This window comes from Triticum dicoccoides, chromosome 7B, assembly GCF_002162155.2.
Source record: "Triticum dicoccoides isolate Atlit2015 ecotype Zavitan chromosome 7B, WEW_v2.0, whole genome shotgun sequence".
NCBI classification, from domain to species: Eukaryota; Viridiplantae; Streptophyta; class Magnoliopsida; order Poales; family Poaceae; genus Triticum; species Triticum dicoccoides.
Genome location: NC_041393.1, coordinates 732004015 through 732021653, shown reverse-complemented (window position 1 = coordinate 732021653; position 17639 = coordinate 732004015). Strand labels below are relative to the sequence as shown.

At 43.0% G+C, this 17639-nt stretch overlaps 1 protein-coding gene and 1 long non-coding RNA gene across 2 annotated transcripts; both read right to left on the bottom strand.

Annotated features, from left to right (window-relative positions):
* Window positions 1-7203: 7203 nt before the first annotated feature.
* Window positions 7204-9326, bottom strand: LOC119340711 (GDSL esterase/lipase At3g09930-like). Its single transcript, XM_037612631.1, has 5 exons — window positions 9216-9326; window positions 8847-9077; window positions 8354-8643; window positions 7981-8257; window positions 7204-7882 (listed from the first exon to the last, which is right to left on the bottom strand). Exons 1-5 carry the CDS (start codon window positions 9268-9270, stop codon window positions 7638-7640), a joined length of 1098 nt encoding a protein of 365 aa, XP_037468528.1. The 5' UTR covers window positions 9271-9326; the 3' UTR covers window positions 7204-7637.
* A 3641-nt stretch (window positions 9327-12967) lies between these two features.
* LOC119337766 lies at window positions 12968-16460 on the bottom strand. Its single transcript, XR_005163608.1, has 3 exons — window positions 16357-16460; window positions 13095-13193; window positions 12968-12999 (listed from the first exon to the last, which is right to left on the bottom strand). It is a non-coding gene; the product is annotated as an uncharacterized LOC119337766 (long non-coding RNA).
* Between the last annotated feature and the right edge of the window lie 1179 nt (window positions 16461-17639).

Here is a 17639-nt window from a genome sequence, read left to right as displayed (position 1 = left end):
GGCCGCACTCCTCGGCTCGAGGTCCTCCGGCTGAGGCCCGATCGAGGCCGGCCACGTGGCGGACGCATCTGGGCCACCACGCGACACGGATGAGGTGCCGCTAGCTGCTGCCCTTCTCTCTCTCCCTCTCATCCTCTCTCCCGACGCCGCCACCACCGCTCACCTCGCCTCTTCGCAGGCCGGCGCTGCCACCGTTGCTCTTCTCTTTGCCACCGCCGACGCCGCATCCGCCGCTCCCACGCCACAATCCAAACGACCCCGCATCGATGCGCCGTCGCTGCCGCTGGTCTCCCCCGCGCCACCTCCTCTTCCTAATTTCTTCCATCGGCGGCGCAGTCCCCTCCCCCCTATGGCTTCATGGTGGTGAGGGCTAACGGATTGGGGAGGAGAAGAGGAGGCGGCGGATTGGGGAGGAGGAGAGGAGCCGGCGGATTGGGAAGGAGGAGATGAGGCGGGGACGAAACAGGCGAAGCAGCTTTTTACACAGCGGACCGAAGCGAGGCAGCGACGGCAGCAAGCGAGAACAGAACCCCCACGCACCCAAGAGACCGACAAATGGGCCCGACGCAGCTGAAGCGGAACGGACGCAGGCGGGTGCAAGCGCGAACGGTAAAAAGATTCGAACCACCCGCGATGGACGGGGCTGCCACCGCTGCCAACCCACGATCGACGCTGAACCTCACTCCAGACGGACACAGACACACAAACACGGCGCGATTGCGAGACGAGCCCGCGCGCAAGACTGGCCCAGCCGTCATCCACTCTAGCGCGAGAACGAGACGTACAGGAAAACGGACGCCCCGATTCTTACCAGCGCGATGAAAAAACACTGTCGCTGGACAACGAGGCAGAACGTGCCGGCTGGATCGATCCGAAGCTGCGATGCCGCTTGGTAGGCGGGTTGCATAGCTAGATTTATATGTTCAATTTGTTGTATATCATTGGCTCATGTGACGATGCAGGTGCATAGATCATCGATGGCGAAGAAGTGCTACGCGAGGAGTATACGACGAGTGGTCGGAGTGTCAGGCTCAGGTGTACCGGTTTCCGAACGACAACCAGTGGCTAGTTTAGGTTCATGCTAGTGCGAGAGAGGGATACCAACCGGCGCCTCAAGAAGTACTACATTATGTATGATGAGACATGTCAATAGTGTGCTTTCTCATTTCAACCTCAATTATTCTCTAGTTGGCAAGCATCATGTGGTGTGGAAAGATCTACGCACATATGGCCAGTCAAATATATTTGATCATGATTTATTATTGTTGACAATTATCTCTATGATAAATGAGTTAGGAGGCGAAACATTAAGACCCTATCATTCTCTGTCTTCGATGGATGCCATTTGTTCTAGAAATATGCTTTGAGTACTAGCAATCATACAAGGCTATATGATGATTGAGTATGTGGAGCTCTTACTTAGACTTTGTTGAGAATAAGTTGAATTGCAGTTGTCTGGTGACTAAGATCATAGGTTGTTAAGTTTCAAGAGAAGGCATTTGTTTGAACCGTAAAATGTGAATTGATTGCTACTTATCATGATGACTTTTATGAGAAAGAGTTGCTGTTATCATGCTAGAAAAAGTGATTGAAATTATCATTGATCAAACTTATGCACTATGCAAGCATTCACACTTCATAATTTTTTAATCATTTACCTACTCCAATGTATCTAGAATTTATGAAGTATTGATGCCATGTTTACAAAAGTTTTATATGGTTGGGGTGCAATTTTATATGATTTAAATGGAACTAACACGGACTGACGCTGTTTCAGTAGAACTACCGTGGTGTTGTTTTTTGTGTACAAATAAAAGTTCTTCAAATGCACCGAAACTTTTTAACGATTTTTTGGAAGAAAAGAGGCATTAGAAGCTTCGTGGGAGGGCCATAAGAGCCACGAGGTGGCCACTACCCACTAGGGTGCGCCAGAGGACTTGCCCGTGTGGTGGTGGGTAGTGGGCCCATCCAAGCCCATCTGGACGTGAGACCGACTCCAAAAAAATCATATAAATACAGAAACCCCCAGAAATAATCCTAGGTCAGAACTTTCGATGCCGCAAGCCTCTATAGCCATGAAAAACAAATCTAGACCCTGTTCCGGCACCCTGCCAGAGGGGAAAATCATCACAGGAGGCTATCTTCATCATCTCAGCGGCCACCATAATGAGGAGGGAGTAGTTCACCCTCGGGGCTGAGGGTTTATACTAGTAGCTATGTGTTTGATCTCTCTCTCTCTCTCTCTCTCATGTTCTTGATTTGGCATGATCTTGATGTATCACGAGCTTTGTTAATATAGTTGGATCATATGGTGTTTCTCCCTCTCTATCTTTTTGTGATGAATTGAGTTTTCCCTTTGAGATTTCATTATTATCGGATTGAATACTTTGTTGGATTTGAGAGCACTTGATGTATGTCTTGGCACTCAACTCCCAGATTCCCGAGGTGGCATTGGGGTAATCTATGCATAGGGGTTGATGCATGTTTTCGTCCTTGTTTCTCTGGGAGAAATCTTGGGGCAATCTTTGAAGTTCTTTGTGTTGGATTGAGTATTATGAATCTGAAATCGTTTGATGCATATCGTATAATCAACTCACGGATACTCGTGGTGATATTGGAGTATCTAGGTGACATTAGAGTTGGTTGATGTGTATCATATGGTGTTATTTTAGTACGAACTCTTCGGCTGTTTGTGACACTTATATGGATATAGCTCGATAGATCGATCGGAAAGGATAACTTTGAGGTAGTTTCATACCCTACAAACAATTTCGTCTTATTTTCTCAGCTAGATAATAACTTTGGAGTGATTCCTCATCGCACGTTGAGGGATGGTTATATAATCCAATTATATTAGCATTCTTGAGAGATTGCATTAGCCCAAGTATGAACCCTAGGCCTTGTTTTCAAGCATTGCAATTCCGTTTGTGCTTACTTATATTACATGCTACCTTGCTGTTTTTTATTGTTACTATTACAAAAATCAATATCTACTATTATTACTACACTTGTATCACCATCTATTCGCCGAACTAGTGCACCTATACATTTTACCATTGTATTTGGTGTGTTGGGGACAAAAGACACTTTTTGCTATTTGGTGCAGAGTTGTTTGAGAGAGACAATCTTCATTCTACGCCTCTCACACGGATTGATAAACCTTAGGTCATCCACTTGAGGGAAGTTTTCTAATGTCCTACAAAACTCTGCGCTTGGAGGCCCAACACGAGTCTACAAGAACAAATTGTGTAGTAGACATCAGACGACCATGGCGACCATTGCAACAGCCGCACTGGTGCAGTAGCTGCTTGTAGCGGCAGCTTCCGATGATGAGTGCAGGAGGCCCTACTTCGCCTGTAAGCATGTGATGACCCACCCTGAGATCGCCATGGCGTAGGAGAGGTGCTACGATGACCTCTCTCATACCAGGGAGGACTGCACTTACGGTGTCATTCGGAGGTTCCGAGTGGAGGGGCTCTACTATGGGACCAACGATGGGACCGTCTCGCGCCTCTGCGACGCCGCCTGCCCGCAGATGCAGAGCAGCCTCCGTGATTCCAACAACTCTTCTTCTTCCACCTGATTCCGGCGACCGTCGCTGGTGTTTGTTTCTGTTTCCGCGCGTATGTTTCCTAGCTCAATTTTTCGGGAATAAAAAGTGTTGATTTATCAAGCTAGATCCAGCTCGGTCGCTCTTCAGTTTGAACTTGATACCAACTCTTGTAACCCCATCGTGTCTCGTCCTTGTGGCTTGTCATAGCTGTTAACTAATGTCCTTTTCATGTATTTGTTTGTTTGTTTGTTTTTGCGAAGAGGCCGCGCTCCGTTTTGCCAATTTCCATTACCACATACATCCCGAAGCAGCAGGTGCCGCATCCTTGAACAAACGACACAGGGCATAGATTAAGGATCAAACAATTGATAGGAGTAGGGTGTGGTTAGTTCTCAGTTGATTGAGACATAACGAAGTCTCAGTCAAGTGAGACAACATACCAAAAATAAGAAGAAAAAATGATAATTTGCACGGATCTTCATGTAAGATCTCATGAATATAGCATCGCAGAGACTTTTTTAGACTCAGTCGATTGAGATTTAGTAATCCTGATAGGAGTAATAGGAAGATTAAATTTTTTGGCATCATTTGCCATAGAAATATGATCATTAGTAATTCTCCATCATTAGTTCCATCTCCAGAATCATGTTCAAAAGATAGGGTGTGGGAGCAGTATAATTTCTTCTATGTCCCTAGAGCCGGATTAACTGACAGGAAATTGCTCTCCAGGACATGCGTAGATCATTATTGCTGATGAAAAAAGGTTTCCCGCAGAATGTATCCCGCCTTGAAGATCATCAGTGTTGCGGCCACCCACACGTCCCCGGGGAAAGGGGGAGGTGTGGGAGCGGACGCATCCAGACCGACACACCCTTGTGTCGGTGATGGGGGTCTGAGCACATCGGCGCCGCCCATCCCTCCAGCCCAAACTCCCCGCCCCCGACACACCCCCCTGTCGCCCTGACTTGGCATCCAACGCAGAACTGCGCATGGCCACCGACACAGCCCCGGCCACCTACAAGGAGGACCCACCAGGACCGCCGCCAACCCCCGAGGAAACTCACCAGGGAGTTCAACTGCGCTGTTGTCGCCGTCTAGCCGGCGTGACGCATTGAAACCGACCAGCCGCCCACCTGCCACCGCCGCTGCACCTCGGCCCCCACCATCCACGACCATGGCAGAGGCGGATGCCCACAACTTGCTGCTCCCCGCCCATGCCGCCTGTGCCCAGATCTTCCCGCACGCTGACATGGCTAGCGCCGCCGGAGGTAAGAGCTGCAACATACTCCCTCCATCCCAAATTTTTTGTCTTAGATTAGTCTAGATACGGATGTATCTAATACTAAAACGTGACTTGATATATCCGTATTTAGACAAATCTAAGACAAGAATTTTGGGACGGAGGGAGTACAAGGTTGTCCTATATGTAGCCACACAGCAGTGCTATACATTCAGTACGACTATAATATGCCAGACAATCTACAACCCTATTCAATTCACATTGATGCTTGTGCGAAATAAACTCACTGTCAACATCTCAGCAGCAATATGTCCATAAGCAGAGCCATCTAGGTCATCTCTAGAGACAATGGAAAGAGCAACTGAAAAGTCCGACCACATCACTGCATGAAGATCGTTATGTTGGAAAGCTAGTGCATACCGATCATTACCGCATGTACCTCCACTTCCAACACCTCTTAGCAGTTTAACAGAAAGCGACATGCGACAAGCTGCAAATACAATTGTTCCATCATGCGTCCTGAGGAGCATATATCGGTCCCCGAAGTACCATCTGATGCCCAAAAAGACCTGTACACCAAGGGCAGCCATATTTTTTGGCGGCGGTGGCAAGAACAGGTTTGGGGCATCATATTTTTGTTCTGCTTCCCTCTAGGAATTCTGCAGCGGCATCTTCCCTTTAATGATATCTCCGGTTGTGAACCACTGCGTATTATTAAGTTATGTCATGTAACCACCAGTAACTTGACCAGTGCCTCCATTGGTGTAGCTTCTTTACCATGTGTCATGCCTGAATTATGTAATGCCAGAAATCCTAGACGAGCACAATGACCTTGTTGCATGATGTTTGACGTCCTCCTCATATATTTTTGCCGCTCCACCAAGAGATCGCAAGCTTATGAAGAGAGATAAAGGGAGAGAAACTCAATGCAACGAAGAAGCTTGAGATGGCACAAACCATGGCGTCCATGACTAGCCTATCGCAGTCACGCCAACAAGTTCACCGGCAGCAGGTTGACCGAAGAAAATATAGTGAAACTACACTCCTCTAAGGCATGAGCCATATTTTCTCTGGAAACCCAATATCTGGCTGCGCAAAATTGGTTCGCGAGAAAGGTGATAGATAGACGTTCCACACAAATGTTATTGACCGGAGACACTTGGTCAACTCAACTACTCAAGCCCAGACGTCTCTGATTACAACTCAGAATTTGATGATACGCGCACAGTCAGGCCTTGAACCATCCTTGCAAGAAGAGATTGAAAGCGGGTACCCCTTGTGTGAAAAAAAAACACTGCAAGATGTAGTCTACAATTTTCCTTGAGCGCGATGCGGTGTAACGATGATCCTCGTAGGAATGGAAGTACCATCAACAACTCTCCTAAATTATTGCTTGACTAGTGCCATCCCGTTTTCTATTCCTTTCCACACAGTGGACGCGGTAAACACTGGATCCAACAAATTCCCATTGGGGCCGGTATTATTTTGCACCTAGCAATCATGCACATAAGCCCTCCAGGCCGTCGACGATGCATATCACGAAAACACATACCACCCTTTGATTTAGGGAGCATCATTTTGTCCCAATTCAACTAGGACATATTCCATTTTCCTTTCTTTAGGATCCACCAACATATGTCAGACTAGCTTGAAGTGATCAATATTTCCTTCTTCCCAGGAAGCATCTGTCTCTCCCGTTAACTTGCTTCCCAATACTTGTAACAGCAAAGTAAAAGAAACCAAGCCCACAAATGTGAAATAAATATCTGCGGCATAAGACCTAGCTTGTTACAGACATGTGCTTGCCATTGGAATTGAAACAAATACCAACGCAAGGTCATCCCCAAGGACCCCAACACCGGCAGAGAGCCAAGTGGAGTTTCTCACATGCACGACCTGTGCGCTTTTAATTACAGGCTACTGTTCCAACAAGACGTATGGGAACGACGACATAGACACAGCCTTGGCGAGCCGAGGCGTACATGGTGAATGGAGAACCTGAACAAAGACCTTAGAGAAGTGCCGAGAAAGCTGGACGAATGTCTGGTGTGCGAGTGCCAGTGTGTGTATTTGTCGTCTTTGCCACGTTGAAATGAGCTGGCTTGGAACCCATAATATTGTGTCAAACACCCGTGCTACTGCCACGCCCTGCAACGGCAAACCAACCATGCGCGAGGCAATGGCGGCAGCGCGGGGAAGAGCAGCACGAGATGCACCAGGTGGAGCGTTACCTCAATCGACTAAAACGCAGTCTTTGAGACCAAAGATCGCACATGCAATGCTATATATCTAATCTTGACACAAATAGAACCTATCACTCTATCAGCCAAGCACCTTCTTTGTTTGCTGCAACTCCCACGAGCTCCTCAAATAGATGCACGCTAGATTCACCATATATAATAGGACTACCTTTCTTAAAACATGAAGGCAACTAGACCAAAGTTCATGGAACACAAGGAAAGCTGGTGTGATTAAGGTTATCTAAAGGAAAGCTCATAGTGTTATGCCTTGTAGCTTATTCCACTCTCTATAGTAGTTCCCTTCGATTCAACGCAGTGAAGAGCGGCATCCGAATCCCGCTCCAATGCCTGGAGTGGCAGCGGAAGCAGAACAGAACCCTCCTTCTTTTGATTGGGAGGGACGACCTCTTTCTCTTTGAGAGGAAAGTTCTCTACAAAAGGCCCGCGCCTGTCACGCCCAGATTCTGGACACATTGCGTGACCAAGGAAACAAAAACTCACAAGTTTCTTCCTAAATACGAATACTATCTATATAAAGCTAACCTAGCTAAAAGATATTGCACCAACAAGCAATGGATCGAGCTAAACCTAAACTACAAATGCATCATGGAACATAGTCCCGATCTAGGAACTCCCTCAAAGGTTCTTCTAGTGCCTCTATAACAGCTTCCCACCCAGCAGTTGTCGGGTAAGACTCGTCCCAGAAGAACTTCTTGTCAGGATTCTTGCATAGGTCGTAGAGGTGCTCCCCTGAAGGGCTAACCTGTCCACAGTACCCCAGCTCGGTGGAAGCCTCGCAGCAAGGTGTCAGCTTGCGCTTGAAATTGTTTGACTGATCCGACCCTTCACCTGCATACACATAGTTCCAACAGATGTTTAATAAAATGCATGCATGTGAAATCTGATTTAATTTGCATCATGCGCGTGCAGACATATAAAGTACTTACCAGGGGCGTGATTGACGATGTCGGTGAAGGCAGTGTAGAGGTCCAGTATGTGGGCATTATTCTTGTTGCCCATTAGGTGTTCTATATTGATGTTGTGCACAGTTGCGGCATAGTTGGCCAGAAGGTCGCATGTCGTGTAGTTGCTCGAACTAGTCCGCAAAGGCGTGCAGCCAATGGGATGCATGTTGTTCACTAGTACCTTTCTCACACCTAGCCTCTGTAGCTTCCCCACGTTCCTCGCAATCTCGGTCGTCACATTCCCAATATAACTATCGATCTGGATGGAATAGAAGTTACTTGGTAAGAAGATGGGTATATAGTAATTGCGGACTGGTTAGTGTTTGTAAGTTTGAGTCTGCTAACTACTACTCACATCATCGAAGCTACTCAAGAAGGCATTCTCGACGTTGGCACCAGTCATGTAGTCATTGCCGGAGATGGAGACAAGAGCGACGGAGCTCTGAAGCTGTTGTCTTGAGATGACCCCGGCATTGAGTAGCCTCGTGAAAGCATTGACCTGTGTGGCAAGGGTCGGCACCTTCTTGTCCGGCACATCATAGACGCCAGCGCCGCCGAAAGCAAAGGTCATGCCAGATGGGTCGCAAGATAGATGTGGCGTGAGCCTGTACGATGGAGGGGCTTCACTGAGGCCCAAGATCCTTGCTGCAAGGGAAATAAATCAATAAATATGAAGGATTATTTTTAGTAGAACACATATAAGATTGTAAGGGTCGGAACTAAATTATCTAGAGCATTGATATGATGGATTATTTTGAATGATCTTAGATATAAGGTTGTACGTGCTCAAAAATAAATTCTCTATCTAGCTAGGTACTAGCATACCAGTATATATACTGAATACGTACCGATGAAGTCAGATTGAATCCAATAGTTGGAAAGGCGCCCAGTTGGAACAGGAGTCGCAGATCCACGGGAGTCGAGATAGGAGCCGTAGGGATAGCTCCATTGACGCCATGTGTTGGTCTCTGGGAGGTTGCCGTTGTCGACGAAGCCATCCCCGAAGACGAACATGCTGGACCATTGGTTCTTTGACCCCTGATCAGCCGAAGGTGTGCCTCGTGCCTCCACACGAGCCCCTGTCAGATAGATCAATCATGTCTCAGTGCATGCATGAAGAACTTGACGAGATCGAAGTATAACATGTATACTCGTAGAGCTAGTAACGAATATCTAAAAGCAAAAGCAAGGCTGTAAGGAGTTTATGATGTGCATACCATCCTGTGCAAGGACGAGGAGGAGAAGGCAGAAGACGGTTTGCATGAGCTCCATGGTTACGAGGCCGGCGCCCGGCGCGGAAGCAGATGGCCGGGAGGCGGATGGGTATAGCTATGGAAGAGCTAGATGGTTGTGGCCGTGCATGAGCCTATAGCTATATTTATAGAAGATTCTTCTGATCGGTAGGTAGGTACGTATGGCACATGGACTCACTAATCCCACGTACGTACGCTTGTAGCTATGGAATGCATGCGTCAACGTGGAGACGAAGGCACGTCTTGGGACACCGATAGATACAAGAATCGTGTGTAGCAACCTTTAAACGACAGATAGATAGAACATATATCAGTAAGACGGAAAATATTTCAAATAATACAAAGTTTTCCAGCTCAAATAATCGTATACAAAGTTTTTCTGCAGCATAGGCCTACTAAACCAAATGATCTAGGATTCACCCTCAAGACGTGTCAATCTCAAAAATATTATCTCTTTATTAAAGCCATATAGAATAGACTCAAGTTTTCCATGAAAGGAAGAGGTGGTACTAATTAATTAGTACCAGAAGATGCATGTTTAACGGCATTATGCGATGTCACTGGTGTAATGGGACTCATACTCATCACCGCAAGTCAAATCAGATTACTTTCAGGTAATCGAATCCAAAATAATACATAACTTAACTCTGACTATACTTGAGCCATCAGTGAGAGGTACTAACCCGTTGCAGCCCGTGCATTCAGGGCATCCTGTTGTCGAGTATTAGGTGTTGGCGAAGCCAAATGAATATTCATTGGAGTAACCGTCTTGCTATTGTCCCCTGCACGGCATATCAGACATATATAAATAAGTTAGAAAAGTAGCATGCATGTAATATAGGAGTGCTATGATAATCATTACAACACTAACCAACTGAGCCTTCACCGTTCTGTTGTTGTTGGAGGCCATAATGCCTAACTGTTTCTGAGCTAGGTTGAAAATATCGATTCTTATAGACGCATATGGAGCGCGCATTGTAAAAATTGCATCAACTCGACCGATCATGACATCTAATGCAAAATTAGTACGGGTATAATAACTAAAATTTTAATTTCCACTAGTTGATTACATTGATGTTGGATTTTATGGACTCCTCTGAGTGAGTCCTAATGTCATTAAATGTTTAATTTGACCCATGATTTTTTTTACTGGATCTACCTAGTCAATGGAATATGTGTTGAATGCATGCAATACAGAAATGGTTTTGGAAATTATTGGAAGTGCATTCAAATTAATGTTGTGTTCTCTGAACATGACAAGCAAGCCACATATAAAATATATTACTAGTCGCCAATGAAATAGTGCTCACATTTATGTGGTTATGATCAACTCCTCGACAGATATATATTTCAAACTACATTTATCAGTAGCTGAAATAAGGCACGAAAATGCACTAATAAATTTTACATTTATTTTCTCTTGCTAGAAACGGCAGAAAAGTACTGATAGTCTTCTAAACGTGTGAACAAGATATCTGAAATAAGTTCAGGATCATGTGTAGTTTCCTTGGCCTTGCCACTCAAATTAGCACAAGTCTTTTGGGAGTTAATGTAGGAGATCTTTAGCTAGCTAGGTCCTAATATTCTACACGAAAACAGTTATGGGTATACATATGGTATAACTGTCATAGCGCAGCTTTTTTTGATTTGACTAGCTGATGTATATGTGTGCATATGGTACATGTTCCTTAGTCGTCGTTCCAAGTTGGAACAAAAGTTGTTTATTAGGACATCGAGTCAAGCCATTTTTACTTTTAGAATTTTCATGATATATGTTCCTTATTACTAATTAGGAATTTTTTTGCTTGAATAATTTATTGGGCACATAGTTAATTAACCAGTACATTTCAATCTTAGTATATTTAATTAACAGGAGAAGCGTACAAACAACACCGTGTTGCCCCAAAAACAGATTAGGGCATAATTGCCCCGGAAAACACCGTGTCATGAGCAATTAGCTATTCCAAAAGCTATATCAATAACAAAACTATTCTGCTGTGTGCATAAACTAAGGCATTTGGTTTGGTCCGACCATCTTGGAGCTTTGGACACCATCAACAGAAGAAACTTGCTTGACTCATTCTTAAAGTGAGCATTTCCTTTTTTACTGAAGGACTATAGATGTATAAGAAGTTTAACGCATTGTGACGTACGTTCAGCGGGCCCTCAGGACACCCGAATAACCCGTAGAAGTCTCCATTTCTTCCACATCTCTTTTCCTGATCCTCTCTATCATCCATATTTTCTATCAAAAGTTATGGATAGGAGCTCGACACTAGGTTCTATTCATTTATTTTATATGAACAAATTCCGTTTATTTATAGGACTCATAGTCTATTTTACCCTGCAAAATTTATTCCTTAATATGGCATCCTCAATTTGAGCTTGTGCGGCTCGATTCCACCGTCGAAGCCACCCTGGATCTACTTTGCTAAATCTAGTCCTTTTTAGTCCCACATGACAAAGTGCAGATATACTAATATATCCTACAAGTGTCATGGAGGCTCTTTCATATGCACATACTTGGGCTTGACCTTGAGAATAACATGCCTAGGATTTATACCCCTGTTTCAAGGAGGGGAAAAGAGATTAGGTATGTGTTCCGATTATGGAGGAAGACTTCAAATTATTAATGTTTTTCTTTCATCTCTTCCAAACTTATGAGTTGTCTCAAATTATATAATGGCACCATGGAGGGGTTTGATAAATATACGACACACAATCTTTGGATGAGGAAGGATTCAAAGATGAAGAATACACCTTTGGCTACATTTAATATAGACTGCAGGGAAAAGATTAGGAAGGTGTTCAGTCATTAACCTGGAGGTTCGGAATTTCAAACATTAAGGATGGATTGCTAGTTGGAATCCAAATAAAAAATCACGCAGGAATTATGACGACATGTAGGTGTGGGCGTGATTTGAAACGGTCGAACAAATGTATGACTAGTGATGGATATGAATATGCGCCTAGTTAAGTTTTAACCAGAGGGGATAAAAATGATGGATCATGAACTTACAACCTTGCCCGTAAATATCATCTACTATGGTTGCTGGATCTATTTAGTTCTCACTGGGAATTGGATTAAGAAAGGGATTTTCCTTTTCCGCCTCAACCTTGGCCGTTGAAGACTGGGTTGTTACCCGTATAAAAACAATGGCTAGGATGCTAGGTTGCCTAAGAATATATGAATTTCAAGTACTTTCTACTAGAATGTTTGCGTCAAAGAGCTTCTTTTGAGAAGCGGTTGAAAATAACTACCACTTTCCCATGGTGCCACTCCCCTGCATGCGTTGATTGTTTTTGACGAGTTGGTGACAGCATGGTCGCGGAGTACAACTGTCTGGTTGCCTGTCACTTCCTCTTGGACCGTGTGTGATGTACCCCTCTTAGGGGTAATCAACCAGTGGTTATGAACTCAAACGATATGTCGGGAGAGTTTTTAGACACGAGTTAGGCCATGTGATGAACTCAAAACCGTATGAAAAAAGCATTATTAAATTTATCATGAAAAATATTTCGAATAATACAATGTTTTTCTACGACATATGCCTACTAAAGCTCATGATCTATGATTCATGTTCAACACGTGTCAAAGCCAAAATTATTATCTGTTTGTGAATGCCGGAAAAGAATAGACTCAAGTGATCCATGGAAGGAAGATGTGGTACTAATTAGTCAGTACAAGAAGATGCTTGTTTACCGGCATTTCGTGATGCCAGTGGAGTAATGTGATTCGTACTCATCGCTGCATGGCCAATCATATTACTTTCAGGTAAACGAATAAAGATAACAAATAACTTAACTCTGGATATACTCGAGCCATTGGTGAGAGCTACTAACCCGTGGTAGAACGTGCATTCAGGGCATCTGGATTTTGAGTATTAGGTGTTGGCAAAACCGAATGAATCTTCAGTGGAGTAACCGTCTTGCTACTTGCCCCTGCACGGCATATCAGACATATATGAATAACTTAATAAAGTAGCGTGCATGTGATATGCGAGTGCTATCCTAATCATTGCAACGCTAGTCAGCTCACACTTCGCCGTTTTGTAGTTGTTGCAGGCCATAATTCTTTACCATTTGTGAGCTAGGTTGAAGTGTGATTACCAAATGCATCGGAAAAATCGATTCTAATAGAAGCAAGTGGAGCGGGCATTGTAAAAATTGCATCAGCTAGAACGATTGTGACGTCTAATGTGAAACTAGTACGTGTATAATAACTATAATTTCATTTTGCACCAATTAATTACAATGATTTCTGAGTGTATGGACTCCTTTGAGTGAGTGCTAATGTCATTGAATGTTTAATTTGACCCATGAGTTTTGCTTTGACTGGATCTACCTAGTCAATGAAATATGCGTCGAATGCACGAGGTCCAGAAGTGGTTTGGAAATTATTGGATGTGCATTCAAATTAATGTTGAGCTCTTTGATCACCACGTGGGAACCACATATAAAATATATTTCTAGTCGCAAACGAAATAGTGCCAACATGTATCTGGTTTTGATCAGCTCCTCCACAGACATATCTTTAGAACTATATTTATTAGTAGCTGAAATAAGGCTCGAAAATGTACTAATAAATTTTACATTCATTTTTGCTTGCTAGAAAATGGCACAAAATGTACCGATAGTCTTCTAAAGGTGTGAACTAGATATCCCGAAATAAATGTTGGATCATGTGTAGTTTCCTTGACCTTGGCATTCAGATTAGCACATGTCTTTTGAGAGTTAATGTAGGAGATGTTTGGCTAGCTGGGTCCTAATATTCTACACGATAACAGCTATGGGTATCCATATGGTATAATTGTCATATCGCGGCTTTTCTTGATTTGACTAGCTGATGTATATGTGTGCATATAGTAGATGTTCCTTAGTCGTCGTTCCCAGTTGGAACAAATGTTAATTGATTAACTCAATGAGTCAAGCCATTTTTACTGGTAGAATTTGGATGATATATGTTCCTCATTACTAATATAGGATTTTTTTTTGCTTCAATAATTTATTGGGAACATAGCTAATTAACCAGTACAATTCAATCTTACTATGTTTAATTAAGTAAGAGTATAAGCATACAAACAACACAGTGTTGCCCCGTAAAACAAATTACGGCATAATTATCATGTATTATAGCGCACATCATGATCGATTAGCTATTCCAAAAGCTATATCAACAACAGAACTGTTCTGCAACGTGCATAAACTAAGGCATTTGGTTTGGTCCGACCATCTTGGAGTTTTGGACACTATCAACGGTAGAAACTTGATTAATTCATTATTAAAGAGATCCTTACTTTTTTACTTAAGAAGTATATTTGTATAAGAAGTTAAACGCATTGTGGCACATGTTCATTGGGCCCTCGGGTTTGACACCATAACCCATAGGAGGCTCCGTGACTTGTGCGTCTCATATCCTCATCCTATCTATCATCCGTATTTTCTATCAGAAGTTATGAATAGGTGCTCGACAGTAGGTTCCATTTATTTATTTTATATGAACAAATTTCGTTTATTCATAGGACCATAGTCTATTTGACACTATAAAATTTAGTACTTAATATGGAATCCTTGATGTGAGTTTGTGGGTCTCGATTCCACCGTCGAAGACACCCTGCATCCAGATTTGCTAAATACACTCATTTTTAGTGCAAACTAGTGTTTCACGGAACGAATTGCAGATATACTAATATATCCTACAAGTGACATGGAGGCTCTATCCGATTCACATGCTTGGGCTTGACGTTGAGCATAACATGCCTAGGACTTACACCCTTGATTCAAGGAAGGGAAAAGAGATTAGGTATGTGTTCTTATTGTGGAGTGAGACTTCAAATTATCATTGTGTTTCTTTCATCTCTTCCAAACTTATTAGTTGTCTCAAATTATAAAATGGCCCCACGATGGGGTTTGATAAATATACGATACATAATGTTTGGATGAGGAAGGATTAAAAGAAGAAGAATACATCTTTGGCTACATTTAATATAGACTGCAGGGAAAAGATTAGGCAGGTCTTGGGTCATTCACCTGAAAGTTTGGAATTTCAAACATCAAGGATGGATTGCTAGTGGGAATTCAAATAGAAAACCAAGCAGGAATTATAACGACGTGTGGGTGTGGGCGTGATTTGAAACGGTCAAACGAAAATATAACTAGTGATGGGTATGCAAATGCTCCTAGTTAAGTTTTATCCTGAAGCGATATGAAATGATGAATCATGAATTGAGAACCTTTCCCTTAAATATCTTGTATTGTGGTTGCAGGATCCATTTAGTTTTCAGTGGGATTTGGATTAACAAAGGGAGTTTCCTTTTTTTCAGCCTTGGCCATTGAAGACTGGGCTTTTATCCCTATAAAATCGATGGCTAGGATGTTAGGTGGCCTAAGCATATATGAGTATCAAGTACTTCCTATTATAATGTTTGTGTCAAAGAGCCTCTTCTGAGGAGCGATTGAAAATAACTACCACTTTCCATTGGTGCCACCGGAATGCATGTGTTGATTGTTTCTGTCGAGTTGGTGACAACATGGTATTGGACTACAACTGTTTGGCTGGTTGTCACTTCCTCTTGGACCGTGTGTGATGTTCCCCTCATATGGGTAATCAACCAGTGGTTATGAACTCAAAACCATATGTGGGGAGGGTTTTTAGGCATGAGTTAGAGCATGTGATGAACTCAAAACCATTTGTGATGGACCCAAAACTAGATTAAAAAAAGCATCATTAGATTTATCATCAAAAAATATTTCAAATAGCATAGAGTTTTGCAGCTCAAAAAACACATATACAATGTTTCTCTGCAGCATATGCCTACTAAAGCTAATGATCTAGGATTCATGTTCAAGACGTGTCAATGCCAAAAATATTATCTATTTACGAAGGCTCGATAGCATAGACTCAACTGATCCATGAACGGAAGAGGTGGTACTAATTAGTCAGTACAAGAAGATGCATGTTTCACGGCGTTATGCGATGACAGCAGCATAACAGCATTCGTACTCATCGTCTCATGTCAAATCAGTTTACTTTCAGGTATTCGAATACAAAATAATAAATAACTTAACTCTGGATATACTCGAGCCATCGGTGAGAGGTACTAACCCGCGGCAGCCCTTGCATTCAGGGCATCATGTTGTCGAGTATTAGGTGTTGGTGAAGCCGAATGAATCTTCTGTGGAGTAACCGTCTTGCTACTCTCCCCTGCACGGCAAATCAGACATATATAAATAAGTTAGTAAAGTAGTGCGCATGTGATATAGGAGTGCTATGCTAGTCATGACAACGCTAACCAGCTTACCCTTCGATGTTTTGTTGTTGTTGGAGGCCATAATGCTTAACCGTTTGGGAGCTAGGGTTAAGTATGATTGCCAAATGCATCGGAAAAATTGATTCTTATAGATGCATATGGAGCGGGCATTATTAAGGTCACATCAACTAGAACGATCATGACATCTAATGCAAAACTAGTACGTCTATAATAACTACAATTTTAATTTAAACTAGTTGATTATATTGATGTGGGAGTGTATGGACCCCTTTGAGTGAATGCTAATGTCATTGAATGTTTAATTTGACCTATGAGTTTTGCTTTGACTGGATCTACCTAGTAAATGGAATATGTGTGGAATGCACGCGGTCCAGAAATGGTTTCAACATTATTGGAAGTGCATTCAAATTAATGTTGAGCTCTTTGAACACGACGTGTAAACCACATATAAAATATATTTCTAGTCGCAAACAAAATACTTCCCACATGTATGTGGTTTTGATCTCCTCCACCACAAATATATCTTTCAAACTAGGGTCATTTCATTTCAGCCCCTAACTCGAACCACCAACTCACATTTACCCCTAATTACGAAGTGTGTTCAAATTTTCCCCTCTCCCGTTAAGTGCGGTTATAGAAATGCTCTTCCGTACATTTTCCGTCCGGCCAATGGCCTTTGACAAGTTGTGGGTTCCAATTAAGGGCAAATGTAATTGTCCCTTCAAACGATATTTATTAGTAGCTCAAATAAGACACGGAAATGAACTAATAAATTTTACATTTTTTTGGATTGCTAGTAAACGGCAGAAAACATACTGATAGTCTTCTAAAGGTGTGAACAAGATATCCTGAAATAAGTGCTGGATCGTGTGTAGTTTCCTTGAGAGTTCAATACATCGGAGGTGCCTAAACTTGTCTTGCATGGTCAACTTGGTGTCTAAAGTTGTAAAATACATGAAACTTGTGGTCGAACTTGTCCAACCATACAAATACGGTGCCTCCATCCGTATTTAGACATAGGCCCTGCCAATATAACGTGTCAACATCGCAGTGACCCATATGTCAGTGGCTATGTGCGGGGATGCGTCGGGTGCCCCACTCATGAGGAATAAATTTG